Below are 15545 nucleotides of genomic sequence, written 5' to 3'. Positions count from 1 at the left end.
AGCGTCGACACGGGGTCTGGACAGAACACGGCAGGTGATGTTGACCATCTGCAGGTCCTTGGTACCGGTCAGGGAAGCGATGTTGCGCGGCTTTGCGCGCACATCGTAGATGACGGGCGTTTCGAACCAGGGAATTCGGAAATGGGTTCCTATCAGAGTAGACAAGTCAGATACCCCTCCTTGTATTGTGATTTTCTCGGATTATCGCATACCTTCACTGTAGATCTCCTTCTTAACACCGCCTACCCTGGAGTATTTGATCGCACGGTGACCACCGTCCACTAGATTCGGACCAGTCAGTAACATTTCTTTATCGGATTGACCAAGAGTCAATCATGAACAGGGGCCCAATACCGTTGAAGAGCGAGTCCGACACGACATAAGATCCAATGCCGACCAAGGCGACAGTTCCCCAGAACTTTCCGCCGCCTTGACCACCGCCCGTGGGGAAACCACCGAAGCCTCCACCAGACCCGGTCTTCTTCAGCATCATCTGAAGCTTCTGCATCTGGTCCTTCGGAATGCGAGACATGATGATAGTGTGGGGAGGGAAAGGATGAAGATGACTGGAGCGTGGAGGAGAGACGGACGGAGGAGTGAGGAAGAGTGGAGTTGAGGTTTCTCTCCGGCAATTCAGCTCATTCCCTCACCGCCTGCCGGATCGGGCGCCGATCTAGCCTCTCTTGCGTCGGGATTCTATTCTTCGGCTTCATGCTTCGTCCATCTCTTGCTTCTGCTTTCTGCTGTTGGCGTACATTTCATATTCTTTGTTGCTTGACTGCCTGTTGAAAGGGCCGTAACTGACTGCAACCATACGAGCCTTACTCCCACCTTTTCCCCCGCGTTCTGTCCAATTCTGGTCAAACACTCCGCCGCGCTCTTTTCTCCTGCTCAACAACTAGCTGTGAATATCTGTCGGATTATCTGGCAAGATGGCTCCTGAAAAGAGCTGGGAAGAGCGTGTTCCTCGGGAATATTCCGTACAGTATGTCTATCTATGAGTCACTTCCCCAGCAACCTCAACTAACCACGCAACAGATCTCACCGAGGAACAGGTCAAAGATATCTGAGCTCTGCCGGCACGGTCACCAAATTTCGCTTGATGATGAACCCGATACTGGAAGCCAAAAGGATATGGATTTGCCGACTTTGCCGATGCCGACGCGGCGGCCTCCGCAGTGCGCAATTTGAACGATTACGAGATCATGGGCCGCAAAATACGCGTGGATTGGCCGCACAACAACGAGAAGGACTCTGTCCCGCCGGACTACTCTCAGCCCGCGCCGAACGTGCAGCTCCAGGGCCAAGACGGTCAATCAGGCGCGCAGCAGCAATCTGCGCCGCTGCCTCCCTGCCACCCGGCGTGGAATTGCCCCGCATCTGGACTGCCCGAACGCCATCTCCCAAACACTCTCCTCGCTCGCCCCAACCAGCTTCTCGATGTCCTCTCCCAGATGAAGTCCCTGTCGATGGCGGACCCGGTTCGAGCCGCAGAGCTTCTGCGCCAGGCGCCTCAACTATCATACGCGATGTTCCAGGCTATGCTCCTAATGAACCTCGTCGACTACAGCACGCTCGGCTCAGTGGTGGAACAAGCGGCGCAACCAGCAGCGGCAGCCCCTCCTCCGGCTGCGCAGCCCTTCCAGCCCTTCTCGGCCGTTCCGGGCCAGGTCTCCACCCCCCCAATGGTCGGCACGCCTTTTGCCGCACCGGCGGCAGCCCCTGCAGCTCCATCGATGCCCGGGCAAGAAGAGCTCCTGCAGCAGGTACTTAGCATGCCGCAGGCGGCGATCGATGCGCTCCCGCCAATGGAGCGGAGTCAGATCATGGTGCTGCGGCAGCAGCTGATGCAGGGTGCCATGCGATAGTAATGTCGATTTGATGATATGATTGCGATGTCGGTACGGGGTGTTGTCATACTAATCACTTTGTTCATACTCATCTTGCTTGATTCTATCTTTTTTGTTATTTCATGGGATGGCGTTTTGGAGGCCTGATTTATTTCGCGGCTTGAATGTATACCTAGCATGGATATCTGGCACATGTTCTCAAATTGATTTGACACTTTCAATTAAATATGTCTTGCACCAAATTCAATCAAATATGCTTTCACAGGCTAGCTTGATGTAAAGTTGAAAGGTACAATCCATGACCAAGCATGAGGTATACTTAATATTGAGCTATCACTGAACACGTCCCAAAGGCCATCCATCAGCAATCAGACATTCCCAACTCTTCCATGGTCTCATAGTCGAGTAGTGAGCTCCAAGTAACTCGCATCACTGCTGTTGTATCCCATTTGAAGTGATTCGACAATTTCAGGAGATGTAGCTAGTATAAGTGATAACAACACTTGCGTCCCAAGGATCTTTCACCCTCTAGACGTACATATCAGACCATGATCCTATCCTCAACTACCAGCTACATGATTTATTAGATCCAAAGTCAATAGAGTACACCGCATTCTAGCAATCAGTCAAAGTGACCAATAACCAGTCCAAAAAAAATAGCCATCAAGAAAAGAAAGTAACAAACAAGCCCATCCACACCCATTCATTCCCATTCAAACCCCCAGCGAACTCCAAAGTCAACATACACTCTCTTCTCAAGTAACCAGCCTAGTAACCAGGTTATAACCAAGTAACCAAGTAAAACAAAACGAGCCCTACATCCAACGCCCCAAAAGAGAAGTAAAAATCACTCACCAGCGAGAAGATGACTCGCTCGCCCACTCACTTCACTACACGTCCACAACACGTCCATTCACTTGCTTTCTTCCAACTTTCTTTTAGTTTTGTCTTTTCTTTCTTTCTGGCCTGTCCTTTTTCTTGAAAATTTTTTCTTTTGGTTTTCTCCTCCTCACGTGCACGTGTTTTGGCTCTTTTGTTATCATACATCTACCCTCATATCCTCCACGTGATCACAACGTGCCCTACATCATCATCCCCATCTTGCTTTCATACTATCATACAGGCTTGATATCGTTTGACTTCTTGAATTCCATCTTGGTACATTCCTTCCACTTGAGTTCCTTTGGCCTTCTTCACAGAAAATAATAAGTCTCAAAAAACAAGGTGAACAGAGAAAGAATGCCATTCGAAGGAAGTCTCACTTCACCTGCCCCCCAACCCTCCCCCTCCCCCTCCCCCTCCTCCTCCTCATCCGTCTCATCCTCCTCCTCATCCTCCCCATCCCCCATCAAGCAGCCCAGAAGAAAAAGGAGAAGGCTGCAGGGCCCAGACGCGGACCCAGAAACAGCACTCGAGGGCGTCGAAACAGAGGAAGAAGAGCCCGCTTCCTCCCCCGACGAGGAGCTCCGAGCGGCCCTCATCCGCACCGAGGTCGACATCCCCGAGCTGATTAGATCGAGCAGGCTGGCCACTGCGATCAGGCAGCCTCGCACGCAGCTAGCTACCAACCTGTCTCCGCTGTACAAGCTCGACGATATCTACCAAGATATCACCTCCAAGGCGCTGGTTCTGGGCCTCGGTGCTGTCTTGAAGCATCTGGGCGGTAGGGCGTTGCGGGTGGCCACTATGTGTTCTGGCACGGAGAGTCCGTTGTTGGCTATGGAGCTCGTTCAGCAGAGTATGCCTTATCCCTTCTCCTTCTTTTGATTGCCGGTAGAGTGGACCCTAACATAGCCTAGATCTCAGAAAGCACTTCGACACGACCTTCAACTTCCGCCACTTGTTCAGTGCCGAGATCGTGCCATTCAAGCAGGCGTACATCGAACGCAACTTTCACCCCAAGGTCATGTTTCGCGATGTGACCGAGTTGAGGGATCGAGTGGCGTAAGTCCTTCCCCTGCTGCCCTCCCCCCTCCCCCCTCCTCGCTCTCCCCTCTCCCTCTCGCCCCGGTCCCCGGCCCCAAAACCCACCCACCCTCCCACCCCTACACAGCACCGTCACTAGCCCAGGGTGTATGTTTGTGTTAACAAAGAAGCAGACAAACGGTGTACGGGTCTTTAGAAAAAATCCCCAAGAACGCAGATCTCCTCATTGCTGGATTCGCGTGCGTGGACTTCTCAAACCTGAACAACAACCGCAAGACCCTGGACCAGAACGGTGAGTCTGGGGGTACGTTTTGGGGCATCATCCGCTATGCTCGCGCCTATCGGCCGCGGATGGTCATCCTAGAGAACGTCCGCAGCGCGCCCTGGGATGCCATCAAGGAGCACTGGAATGAGATCAACTACTATAGTGTCTATTTGGGTGTAGACACCAAATCGTACTATCTTCCGCAGACCCGCGAGCGGGGATATCTTTTCTGCGTTGATAGAGAGCTCATGAAGAAGGGCAACTTTTCAGAGGGACATATGCTGAGATGGTCGGCTGTCTTTGAAGGGTTCCAGCGTCCTGCAAGCTCCCCTGCTGGGATGTTCCTCATTGATGCGGATGATAGACGCCTGGGCCAGATCGAACAAGACGTCATTGGGAAAACTTCGTGCAATCCTCGCGAATGGTCGAGGTACCAGATCAGACACCAAAGCTACCGCAACGATCAGAAGCTTGGCGATGAACGTCCGGTCAGCAAGTCGAAAGACCAAGGTATTTGTCAGATGCCTGATTTCTACTGGCATGGTTGGGCGAGGTCGTTGCCGGAGCGTGTTTGGGAAACTCTGGATATCAATTATCTTCGCAAGCTTGCTGAGTTGGAAGGATATGACATGAACTACAAGGAGTAAGTCCGCCTTCTTTGTCGTTGAAGATTTTCAAAGCCTGATTGTTATATCGCAGACGGTATCTTGAGCTCTCACAGGGTGTAGACAGAGACGGAGACTGCCGTGCTTTTGGAATCGTTGGCTGCATCACCCCCAGTGGCATTCCGTACGTCACAACTCGCGGGGGACCCATCTGCGGTCTTGAGGCACTTGCATTGCAAGGATTGCCCCTGGACAGGCTTTCGCTGTCGCGAGAGTCCAAGAGAGACCTGCATGGTTTGGCTGGGAACGCGATGAGCTCGACTGTCGTTGGATGCGCGATCTTAGCGGCCTTGATCGTCGGCCATGGTGTTCTCAAGAAAGGCGAGGCGGTGCCCACTCCAGAGCACACCATCCACAGGGACAAAGACCTTTCTCCTAGAGCTGAATACAGCCAGGTACCATGCTTTGTACCGGTCAACCCTGATGGAAAGATGGTATCCCCCAGCTTATTGGCACAGAGTGCGACAAGTGCTCGTTATTGCATGTGCGAAAGACAGTTCGCTACACGTCAGGCAATCTTGAGATGCACCTTGTGCGGACACACATCATGTGCAGACTGTGCAGGAAATCCATCGCATGCCTATGAGCGCTGCCCTGGCTTAGAGCGAAGCTCCCCGCTGGATTTTGCCGGTAGACTCATGAGGACCCTGCCCATGAGATTGGTGGTGTACGGTATTTCCGTTGAAGCATACTCCTGCTTCGAGCAAGAAAATCCCTCGATAGCCAGTAGAGACTGGGGAGAGTTTATGGAGGCAGTCCTCAAAACTGTCGGAGATGAGCTTCGCTTTTCTAATTCCAAACGAAGCGAGCTCTGGACAGTCTCATACGAAGGCCAACACTCGACACTCGAACTTTTGATCGGCAGCACTGGTTTGGAGTGGCTTCTGTTTGCCATGGCCCCCAGTTCCGAGCCTAGCTTGTCTTTCCTGCGCGAAGTCCTCCTTCATCCCATTGCTCGGATGACCCCCAAGCCCGGAACGCTCTTAGAGGGAGATTGGGAGATATGCAGCCCTATCAGTTCGTCAATCGAATGTGATTTCTATGGATTTGGCGACAGGGTGCCTTCGACGGAGGCCAGATGTGGACTGAAAAAAGACGAATTTGCCAATTCCGTCGTTTGGAGTGAAATTGACGTTGTAACTCTCGACGAAGATGTCAAAAATCTCGATGTTGATATCCGAGGCCTCTACAAACTGTTGCCGGATTGCGGGACCGCCAATGGATGTTTGCACAAAAGGGAAGCGTCAGGAAGCATGCCCGCCGTGTATCTTTTTCTGGACCCAACTAAGCTTGGAATCGCGCGTCACGATACCTTTGTCTTCTCTTTGGAACATCGCCGTAACGCAGGTTATTCCAAACGGCACACTCTGGCGGAGGTATCGCACAAATGGCGATCGAGAGATCTGCAGGACGACCCACAGACAGCCAATGTCTTCTATCGCAGATGGTATAAGGCGCCAGCAGTTGCTCTGCACATTTATGCCCCCGATGCCCCCATTGACTGTTATCACCTGAAGCCGTGGACCGTCATCTCTGTTGAAAACGCTGGCTGCATTGATGCGAATATCACGTTGGTATCTGTCACGGCACCGGCCGCGGCACTCGAATCACTATGGAGCAAAGGCCCTTGGGAAGTGGCCGACCCTATGTCCTCGCCATCGCTGATGCGAGAATTTTCTTGGTTACTCCAGAAGGTATCCGGGATTTCGATATTCCAGACCTGGAATGCTGTCGTGCACGAAAACCAGCATAAAGGGGGTCCTGAACCATGTCCTTCCTGCGTACCGCCAAAGCCTCAAATGATATGGGGCCGCGATGGAGCCGGGAAGGTGAAGGCTTACGAGGATTTCCACGGCGCGGCCGTGTACGAACGACGTATGAAATTGAGGCCCCCAGCTTTTTTGATTTTCCACTGCGTCGATGATGAAAACGTTGGGCATTTCCATATCACACTCAACGTGCAGACACTTTTGCACCAGGCGTATGTCAGGCTTCTTGGGCACAATGTCGTGGAGGACGTCTCTTTCCATTGGCGCCTTGTCCCCAACTATCTCGATGCACGAGAATTCGCATTCCCAAAGTTTGTTTTGGCGAACAACCGAGCCGACGCTGAAACGAGCCAGCCTCCGGAATTCCGGTTTAGTCTTCGCCCTGAACAGCTCCGTTCCTTGGGGTGGATGATAAAGCAAGAGGGTGAGAACGTGGAGCCTTTCATCGAACAGGAGATTGAGGAGTCGTTCATACCATCTCTGATGTGGCGTGCAGAGGGCAGAGTCACTACCCCCAAAGTGGTCCGCGGAGGCGTGCTGGCGGACGAAGTCGGCTACGGGAAAACTGCGATCATACTTGGATTGATCGACGCCCAGCATAATGGAAGTCCGCCGCACATGTCGGAGACAGTTCCAGAACACATTCCCACCACAGCCACCCTCATCGTGGCGCCGCAATTGATGCTGCAGCAGTGGAAATCAGAGATCCATAAATTTCTTGGGAACAGGTACCGTGTCCTGGTCATTCATTCAAGCTTGGCTCTTTCGAAGCAGACTGTGGGCGACTTTCAACAGGCCGACATTATCCTGGTTTCTTGGTCCATCTTGAATAGCAGTCTGTATTTTCGAAGACTCCAACGGTTTACCGGAGTGCCCAAGATCCCCAATGGACCAGGCCGGAGATTCGACGATTGGTTCCAAGGAGCGAGAGATGCCCTCAAGGGACAGGTCAAAATACTGACGGATCATGGCACGGCTGCTCTGTTAGATTCCATACGGCTTCGATGGAAACGCATGGAGGAAAGCGAGGAGAGATACACTTATATCCCCTCCCAGAGACTGAGGGGGCAGCGATATGCCGACGCCAATAGAGACAAGAACACAGAGGAGGAGTCGGATTATGCCGATATCTCCAGTGCCGACGATTCTTCGGACGCAAGTGATGACGAGAATCCGGACAAGCTACGGGCCAATATAGACCGGTGCATCAGACTCAGATCTCGCACCCACGTCCACTCCGACAACCACATCGATGAAGACGCAGAATCAAGTACTGAATCTGCTGATGACATCGCCAAAGATTTCCTGAGTAAGGAAAACGACTTGGCTCCCGACTTGCTCAAAATTCCTCTTTTCCACGCATTTGCGTTCGACCGTCTTGTCATTGACGAGTTCACTTATGTCAACACAAGCCAGCTTGTCTCCCTCCAGACCATACAGGCGAGGTCGAAGTGGGCACTGTCTGGGACGCCCCCACTCAATGATGCCCCCGACGTCAACACCACAGCTTCCTTGCTGGGTGTGCATCTTGGGGCTGACGACGATGACGAGAGATCCGAGAACACCCGGGTCAAGACGATCAGAAAACAGCGGTCCGATGCTGAAGCGTTCGAATCCTTCCGAACTCCTCGCACTGAAGCATGGCATCGAAGCCGCCATGAGCTTGCTCAGAGATTTCTGGATCGTTTCATGCGGAAGAATATCGCAGAGATCGACGAGATCCCCTTCGTCGAGCACATCGTTCTAGCCCCCCAGTCTCTCGCCGAACGGACCGTCTACCTCGAACTGTACAGTCAGATCATGGCATGCAGCGGCCAGCTTCGCAAAACCGGTAGAGCTGCTTACGGGAGTGACCAGGCCTGGCGTGTGGACGAGATGATCAACAGTAGCGAGACGCCTGAAGAGGCACTGCTCAAGCAGTGCACGTCTCTTGCATTCCAGAGTCAGTCGGATGATGAACTTGTCGAGGGTGTCACCTGCGAGCGGCTTATTCAAACCCGCGAATCGCATCTCCACGACTTGCAAAAAGAGCTACGTGACATAGTCCAAAAGATGCGCCCACTTTTGACCGTCTTCAAGCCGAAACCTAAGCCAGTCCCCGAACTTACAGCACTCATCTTGGATCGCGACTTTGGCGACGTGCGCGTGGCCAATGAGGCCTACAGTTTGATACAAAGTGCAATCGTGAGCGCGCCCTCCCCAGAGAAACATGACAACTCTGTAGCATCGCCGGACTCCGTTGCAACAGAGTCACAAGCCGACTTTCTGGAAAGCGAGCCCCCCATGGAAAACGAAACAGATGGGTGCCCTGAACCACCGGCGTCGCAAATTCCGACGACTAACGAAGACAAAAAGTTGGGTGACACCATGGAGACCATACGAAATCTGGTGGTGGAGTGGGTTCTGCAAAAAAGGGCCCTTCGGTTCCTTTATATCGCACGTATGATCCAGGACGGGCGAGAAGACCTCCATTGCCGCGGCTGTGAGACGCAACCCCAGTCTGTCGCGCAACTAGATATTCTAGGGTCATGCGGCCACCTCCTTTGCCCCCACTGCATGGCCATGGTGGCCCGCGAGGAAGAGTGTGCAGTCAAAGGATGCCGGGGCTCTGGAAGAAGACACAATGTCGTAAAGGCATTGTCCCTGAGAGAAATCGCCATGAATCAAAGTCCCCTGTCCAGCAGCAGCAAACTGGATCGACTCGTGCAGATCGTCCAGAGTATTCCTGCGAGAGAATATACCCTGCTTTTCATCCAATTCTCCGAGCTCATGGACGTGGCATCTCGAACGCTGGACTCGGCCGGGATCCCGCACTTCGTCATATATCCCACCGACCGCGTGTCGACGAAGAAAGTGCAGCAACTGCAGAAGTTTGGTTCCGGCGATGAGAGGGTTTTGATCCTGAGTTTAGATAATGAGATGGCTGCTGGGTTGTAAGTCTGGGCATTCCCAATCGTTTATTCGCCTTCTCTGACTAACCTTGACAGAAACCTCCAATGTGCCAACCACGTCGTCTTTCTCTCGCCCATGTTGGCACAGACCCAGTATGACTATGACTCGGCCATGACCCAAGCCATAGGCCGCAGCCGCCGCTACGGACAGAGTAAAACCGTGCACATCTACCACCTGCTTGCCAAGGGGACCGTCGATGTCAGTATCTTCCAACGTCGGCGGGAGAAGGTCCTCTTGGACAAGGATGGTGAAGCTGTCTTGGTCTCGCAGGAGGAGGCGATGGGGTGTGAGGCGATGCGTTGCGAAGGACCATCGTTGGAGGCAGACGATCTCATTTGATGGACTTGTGGTGTTTAGGGTGTTGAACAGTTTGTGTCTGGTTGTATGAGTACTCTTTTAAGAAGGAATGGAAAAAGACGCGTCGACTGTAACAACACAGTAGGAGGAAGGGCATCCGATCCAGGGAGTCAAGCTGGGTGGATAACATGCAGCTCCCTGGATAGGATGAAACGATGAATACAAGTTGTTTGACCAGGTAATTATGGATTAATGAATTTGATGATGTGAAAGATCGAGATGTGAGAGATGCAAGTATGAGAGATGCGAGGAGTAGAAGGTTCGAGGATGTAGAGCTCGGTTTTATAGTCCTAGAGATTGAGTGAATCATGGCACATGACCTGATAATTCATTTCCTATTCTTCTCTCACTCGAACTTGCCTCTTCACATTACTCTATTCACTCGAGTAGCACGGACCTACACACGGTGACTTTGCACTGGTTATGGAGGCATACTACAGATGATAAGAACTGCATTAGGTACTCCTAAATCAATCATCTATAGCAGTCCAACAATTTTCCACTATATCTGGCTTCCCTTTTTGAGAATAAACAGCCAGTGGGAACAACATACTGTACAAAACTGACACCAGGCGGTTTGCTTTGCTTCAGTGCGGGATCTACCACCCAGGAAGTCAAGCTAAAAAAATAAAATGGGAATGAGATAAGTAAAAAAAGAAAAGGAAACCCGACCGTCCAACTAAGCACACAAATGATATCATTTCTTTGTTTGTCTTTTTGTTTCTTTTGTTTCGTTGGCAGATTATTGTATTGTATGTATCATGTTTATTGCGCCGGCTGCTCCTGGTCCAAGGCACCATCCTTTCTCATCATCGTCGAGGGATCGAAGACCGGGGGTTCGCGCAGGTTCGTGAGTTCGGCGCCGTTCTCGCAGGAGTCTCGGCTGCTCAGGGGGCCGGGGGCGGGCACCTTGACCGTCTCGCCGGCTTCGAGAGCGCGAGAGGATTCCTTGAAAGCGGTGAGAAGGGTCTTGATGGATTCGGGGGTGAGATCTTCGTAGTAGTCGTCGTTGATCTGGACCATGGGGGCGTTGACACAGGCACCCAAGCATTCGACCTCGATGAAAGTGAACAGGCCATCCTCAGTGGTGTGGCCGGGAGTGATGCCCAGGTGCTCGGTGATCGCCTCGACGATCTTGGTGCTGCCGCAACCGCCGAGCTGGCACGGTGTCTGGACAGTCGTCAGTCAATCCAAAAAGAAAAAAAAATGCAGATCCTCTCCTACCGTCGTGCAGAGCTGGACAAAGTACTTGCCCACCGGCTCACGGTTGTACATGGTGTAGAAAGTCGCGACTTCGTAGACACGCATCGGGGGCATCTCGAGCATGCGGGCGACCTCGTTCATGACGCTAATGCTGGTGTAACCATGTTGGCGCTGGCCCAGATCGAGAATCGGCATGACGGCAGCCTTCTTGTATTGGGGGGGATAGCGCTTGAGGATCTCATCGACGAGTTTAAGGTTCTGCTCGGTGAACTTGAAAGGGATGGACGGGTTGTTGGAGGGCGAGTTGCGATGCTGAACAGAAACAATTAGCATGACAAGACCAGAAAAAAAAGAATATCCCTTGTCAGGAGCCAAATCTTCGATCAATTGAGATCCGATCCGGCCGCGACAGAGAGTCACATCATCCACGACAGGACAATTGCTATACGTACCACCGAGAGGGCATCGCTGTAGCGTTGCGGGCCAGCCGAGAAGGGTCTGCATTGGGTCTTGGGGATGCGCTGGAAGAACTGGCGGCCGACCCGCGGGACGGCAGGGATAAATTTGGAGGCCATTGCCGGCGCAAGAGAGGAGAGTGAAGGGGATGGGGTGAGGAGAAAGGAGTCGATTGACGATAGTGATGATGGTGGACGATCCGAGTCGGAGTCGAAGAGACGTTTTGCGGGAGCTGCTGCGGCCAATCACCGCCTACAGATTACTCCCGCCCGGTGCGGCAGGGGCTAGTCCCAATTCAGAAATCGACACCTTAGGCATGATTCTGGAGATCTATAGTAAATGAGGCCATGACCAGCCTACTGGAGGGTAAAATTGGCTTTAATATATATACAGTATAGTATAGCGGTCATACGGTAAAATGGTCTCGCAGGAACACCCTAACCGCCCCCAGAAACCGATCGATAGACTCCTCCCCATGCATCAAATTCAGCGCTATGAATCCCCGTCGCCCGATAAAAATGCCCTGGCTCAACATACTGAAGTAGAAAGAGTCCAACAAGAGAGAAGCCTCGTCCCCAGTAGAATGAACGCCCACGGTACTCCCATACCCGGTGAAGTATAACCGAGTGAGCCCAGCGTTCCTGGCCATCTCGTTGGCCCGTTCACGGAGCCGCGTTCCTAGACTGTTGAGTCGTTCAATTTCTGGCTCTGTGATGAGTTTCGCGGCCGCCACGGCAGCTGTCATGGTAAAGACGTTGTTGTTGAAGGTACCCGAGTGGGAGAGCGAGCCCGATATATCGTACTGATCCATGATCTCTGCGCGTCCGCCAAAGGCGCCGAAGGGGAGTCCGCCGCCGAGATATTTTCCCACTGTGGTCATGTCGGGTTTGATATCGAGGGCGCCCTGGAGCCCGTGGTAGTGCAGACGGGTCGTGACAACCTCGTCGAATATTAACAGGGCGCCGACCTCATCGGCTGCTTGGCGGAGGAAGGCGAGGAACTCGCGGGAAGCGGGACGCATACCCCCGGCAGATTGCATGGGTTCGACCAGGATCGCTGCGAGCTCTTGGGTGATGAACGGCTTGGTTTCAGCAACGTCATTGTACTTTCCAATGACAAATTGATGCGGCAGGTTCATTGGATTGTCGGCCTTGCCGAAGTTCAATGTGCCCCCATGGTAGCCTTTGTCGAAGACCAGAATCTGTGGTCATGACAACCATTAATTAGCACTGAGTCTCCAGGAACAGGGGAAAAGAGTTCCATGCCATACCTTTTTCCGCTGCGTAAACGCAATAGCAGTAGCAATAGCAAAAGTATTCGCCTCAGTGCCCGAATTGCAAAACCTGACTTTCTCCAACGAAGGGATCCGTCGCTGCAGTATCTCCGCCAGCTCAGCTTCCTTCCCGATCACGCCGCCCAGGCTGAACCCCGTGGACAGAGCGTCCTGGATCGCGTCGCGGATCACCGGGTGCGAATGGCCATATATCCCGGCCGTATAATCCGACACGAAGTCCTCGAATACGATACCGTCGACTGTTGTGAAACGGCTGCCCTCTGCAGACTGGATGGCCAATGGGAAGGGATCGGAATATAGCGACGAGCGTGTATTCCCTGATGGCAAGACGCGACGAGCCCTCTCGAATGCTTGTTTAGACAACGGGTGCAATGCCTCGTACTGCTGTATGAGCTGATCCAACCGCGTGGCTACCGTTGTCGCCATTGTGCACCCTAGAACCGAGGTCTTCGAGATCAAACGTGTCTGGAAGCGAATAGCAAGTGTATACCACGTGGGTTTTGTCGATAAAGTTAGGATGATCGCACGAGACTTGCGACGATAAAGAAGAGGGGGAGAGACGATCTACCCCTCCCGCCATAAATCAAGCGGGTTATCTTAGGAACTTAAAAGCCCACTGCAAAACACACATCCTTCCCATTGCAACTACACACTGTGTGACCTGAACATCTCATTCCGAAAGCACCGTATTAGACAGAACAATCCGAGTAAACCCTGCGCCTCAAAGAAAGCAGTATTTCACACATTCTCCATCTTGTACACCTCGTACGCGACCTCCTCATACGGATGAGCCTTAACCAGCGCCTCCACCGCCCGCAACATAACGGACCGACCCGGACACATGACCTCGACCTTCATCTCCTCGACAGATTCGAGGGATCCAATGGTTCCGATCGCGGGGTTGGCGCTGTCAGAGGGCTGGAACTGGCCCTGTCCGAGGGACTGGAAGCAGCATCTGCTGTAGTTGTTGAAGCTGCCTGCGCCGGTTTCGAAAACCGCGTCTTTGCAGAGGTTGAGGTGGGTGGTGGGAACGTAAAAGATGAGCTTGTAGCGGTCTGGGATTACTTCAGACGACATGGCTCTGTGGATGTGGTGGGCGAAGGAGAGTTTCGGGACTGAGGGGTGACGTTGGGGGGTGGTTATCGAAGGGGCGCGTAGAAATATGACGCGGTGTGCGCAGCGGAGGGGTTGTGAGGTGAGAACTCTGCTCTTGGGTAGTCCGATCAATGAATTGATCTTGGGTCGCATGTTGTTAGAAGGTCAGAAAGCTTCCTGCGATGCAGACATGGATGATGATGATAGCTGCTCTCTATACTCCAAACACATGATGTAATTCATTCATAATTAGTCACCTATGCATGTACATTGTTTAACTACTGTCTTCTATATACAACACACATCATCATCCTCATCATCATCATCATCATCATCATCATCATCATCATCATCATCATCATCATCATCATCATCATCATCACCAGTGGGTATATGAGGGTATTTACAAGACCAATCCAGCATGCTTCTGCATATGATCATCAATCCGCTTCAGCAGGATCGCCTTTCTCTCCGCCCCAATCCAGCTCTCATTGACACTATTCTCCGCAATGACCCTCCACTCATCCCTTGACAAGCGATGCGCCTCTTGCACAGCGCAGTAATTAGCAAGGATATACCCTCCAAAATAAGCCGGATCGTCACTATTAATCGAGAACTTGACACCCGCATCCAAAAACTGGCGAATCGGCACCTGCGCCACGTCCTCGACGCACCGCAGCTGTACATTCGAAATCGGACACACGGTCAGCATGACGCCGTCGCGAGCGATCTTCTCCATCAACACAGGGTCCTCCACAAGGCGGATCCCGTGGTCGATGCGACGGGCGCCCAGCTCCAGCGCCGTGCTGATATACGACGCGTCACCCTCTTCGCCGGCGTGGGCCGTCAACGGGATCCCCCGCGCTGCAGCCGCGGCATACAGATCCCGGAACATGTCCTTGGGAGGACCGACTTCCGTAGACGACCAGCCGAGACCATGGATCAGGTCCGTGTCGAAGTGGTCGTTGGCCAGTGCCTGTTCGTAGACGTGCGCGGCTGAATGGACAGGGAGGTGGCGCACGAAGCACAGAATGAGCCGGGTTGTCAGACCAAGCTCCTTCTCAGCGCGTTGGCACGCGGCTGCGAATCCGGCGACGACGGTCGTGTAGGCGATGCCGCGGTCGTGGTGGACCTGCGGGTCGAAGAAGACCTCGGCATGGTGGACGCCGTCGGCGTGCGCCTTTTGGAAGTAGGCCCAGGCGAGGTCGGCAAAGTCCGACTCGTGGTGCAGCACTGACATGCCTGTGAAGTAGAAGCTGAGGAAGTCGTCGAGCGAGGTGAAATTGCCGTAGCGGCGGGTTAGGGCTTCGATGGACAAGTATGCTGGGTTTGTTTTAGCGTCGGGCAGTTTGATCTGGTTCTTTTCGGCCAGATGGAAGATCAGCTCCGGGGTGAGACAGCCTTCCAGGTGGACATGGTGTTCGCACTTGGGTAGACCGTGGAGGAAGTCGTGGTAGTCGGATTGACACATGGTGTTGCCTTGGTAGTCGCGAAAGAGGCGCGTGAAGGTTTTGAAAGAGTACGTAGGAACAAACTGCGAAAGCAATAGCAGTGAAATACCCAAACTCGGTAATTATTTAATCAACGATTGACATCCCAGGAGGCGAGGACTCCTGAAGAGCAAAGATGGAGGATGGTTTATTTCGAAGAAAAATCAGTTTCCGGCAGACTGCGGAGAAGCGAAGATACGCGTAATTCCGCGACCATCGCCAA

At 52.8% G+C, this 15545-nt stretch overlaps 7 protein-coding genes across 7 annotated transcripts; 2 read left to right on the top strand and 5 right to left on the bottom strand.

Moving 5' to 3' along the window:
* Positions 1-15: 15 nt before the first annotated feature.
* On the bottom strand, positions 16-588 carry P168DRAFT_83930 (uncharacterized protein; the record flags this gene model as incomplete). The annotated part of the gene is made up of 3 exons (XM_024842168.1): positions 355-588; positions 213-281; positions 16-149 (listed from the first exon to the last, which is right to left on the bottom strand). Coding segments are annotated over exons 1-3 (381 nt in total), but the record flags the coding sequence as incomplete, so codon positions are not given.
* Positions 589-948: 360 nt separating this feature from the next.
* On the top strand, positions 949-2064 carry P168DRAFT_293907 (uncharacterized protein; the record flags this gene model as incomplete). The annotated part of the gene is made up of 3 exons (XM_024837912.1): positions 949-985; positions 1056-1084; positions 1125-2064. Coding segments are annotated over 3 exons (810 nt in total), but the record flags the coding sequence as incomplete, so codon positions are not given.
* A 1025-nt stretch (positions 2065-3089) lies between these two features.
* P168DRAFT_313770 (putative SNF2 family helicase) lies at positions 3090-9766 on the top strand (the record flags this gene model as incomplete). The annotated part of the gene is made up of 7 exons (XM_024839702.1): positions 3090-3588; positions 3650-3794; positions 3950-4684; positions 4741-5727; positions 5764-5828; positions 5859-9408; positions 9463-9766. 7 exons carry the CDS (start codon positions 3090-3092, stop codon positions 9764-9766), a joined length of 6285 nt encoding a protein of 2094 aa, XP_024688484.1.
* A 463-nt stretch (positions 9767-10229) lies between these two features.
* On the bottom strand, positions 10230-11621 carry P168DRAFT_277030 (complex I 24 kDa subunit family protein). The gene is made up of 3 exons (XM_024835596.1): positions 11440-11621; positions 11009-11299; positions 10230-10954 (listed from the first exon to the last, which is right to left on the bottom strand). Exons 1-3 carry the CDS (start codon positions 11560-11562, stop codon positions 10550-10552), a joined length of 819 nt encoding a protein of 272 aa, XP_024688483.1. The 5' UTR covers positions 11563-11621; the 3' UTR covers positions 10230-10549.
* Positions 11622-11849: 228 nt separating this feature from the next.
* P168DRAFT_245187 (aspartate aminotransferase family protein) lies at positions 11850-13163 on the bottom strand (the record flags this gene model as incomplete). The annotated part of the gene is made up of 2 exons (XM_024833957.1): positions 11850-12644; positions 12714-13163. The coding sequence occupies 2 exons, from the start codon at positions 13161-13163 to the stop codon at positions 11850-11852; spliced, it is 1245 nt and encodes a 414-aa protein (XP_024688482.1).
* Positions 13164-13377: 214 nt separating this feature from the next.
* Positions 13378-13857, bottom strand: P168DRAFT_293905 (uncharacterized protein). The gene has a single exon (XM_024837911.1). The coding sequence runs from the start codon at positions 13812-13814 to the stop codon at positions 13476-13478; it is 339 nt and encodes a 112-aa protein (XP_024688481.1). The 5' UTR covers positions 13815-13857; the 3' UTR covers positions 13378-13475.
* A 302-nt stretch (positions 13858-14159) lies between these two features.
* aah1 (adenosine deaminase) lies at positions 14160-15538 on the bottom strand. The gene has a single exon (XM_024837910.1). The coding sequence runs from the start codon at positions 15301-15303 to the stop codon at positions 14236-14238; it is 1068 nt and encodes a 355-aa protein (XP_024688480.1). The 5' UTR covers positions 15304-15538; the 3' UTR covers positions 14160-14235.
* Between the last annotated feature and the right edge of the window lie 7 nt (positions 15539-15545).

The sequence above is a fragment of the Aspergillus campestris genome (assembly GCF_002847485.1).
Source record: "Aspergillus campestris IBT 28561 chromosome Unknown P168scaffold_18, whole genome shotgun sequence".
Classification (NCBI taxonomy): domain Eukaryota; kingdom Fungi; phylum Ascomycota; class Eurotiomycetes; order Eurotiales; family Aspergillaceae; genus Aspergillus; species Aspergillus campestris.
The sequence above is the reverse complement of the archived record's forward strand: the minus strand, read 5'-3'. Positions and strand labels throughout refer to the sequence as shown.

Bases quoted from the DNA above. Each gene is read 5' to 3' on its own strand.
- P168DRAFT_277030 (XM_024835596.1), bottom strand. From the start codon at position 11,562: ATGGCCTCCAAATTTATCCCTGCCGTCCCGCGGGTCGGCCGCCAGTTC. The intron at 11,300-11,439 runs GTACGTATAGCA...GTTTCTGTTCAG, and splicing joins ACAGCGATGCCCTCTCGGTG to CATCGCAACTCGCCCTCCAA. The intron at 10,955-11,008 runs GTAGGAGAGGAT...ACGACTGTCCAG, and splicing joins TTGTCCAGCTCTGCACGACG to ACACCGTGCCAGCTCGGCGG.
- P168DRAFT_293905 (XM_024837911.1), bottom strand. From the start codon at position 13,814: ATGTCGTCTGAAGTAATCCCAGACCGCTACAAGCTCATCTTTTACGTT.
- aah1 (XM_024837910.1), bottom strand. From the start codon at position 15,303: ATGTGTCAATCCGACTACCACGACTTCCTCCACGGTCTACCCAAGTGC.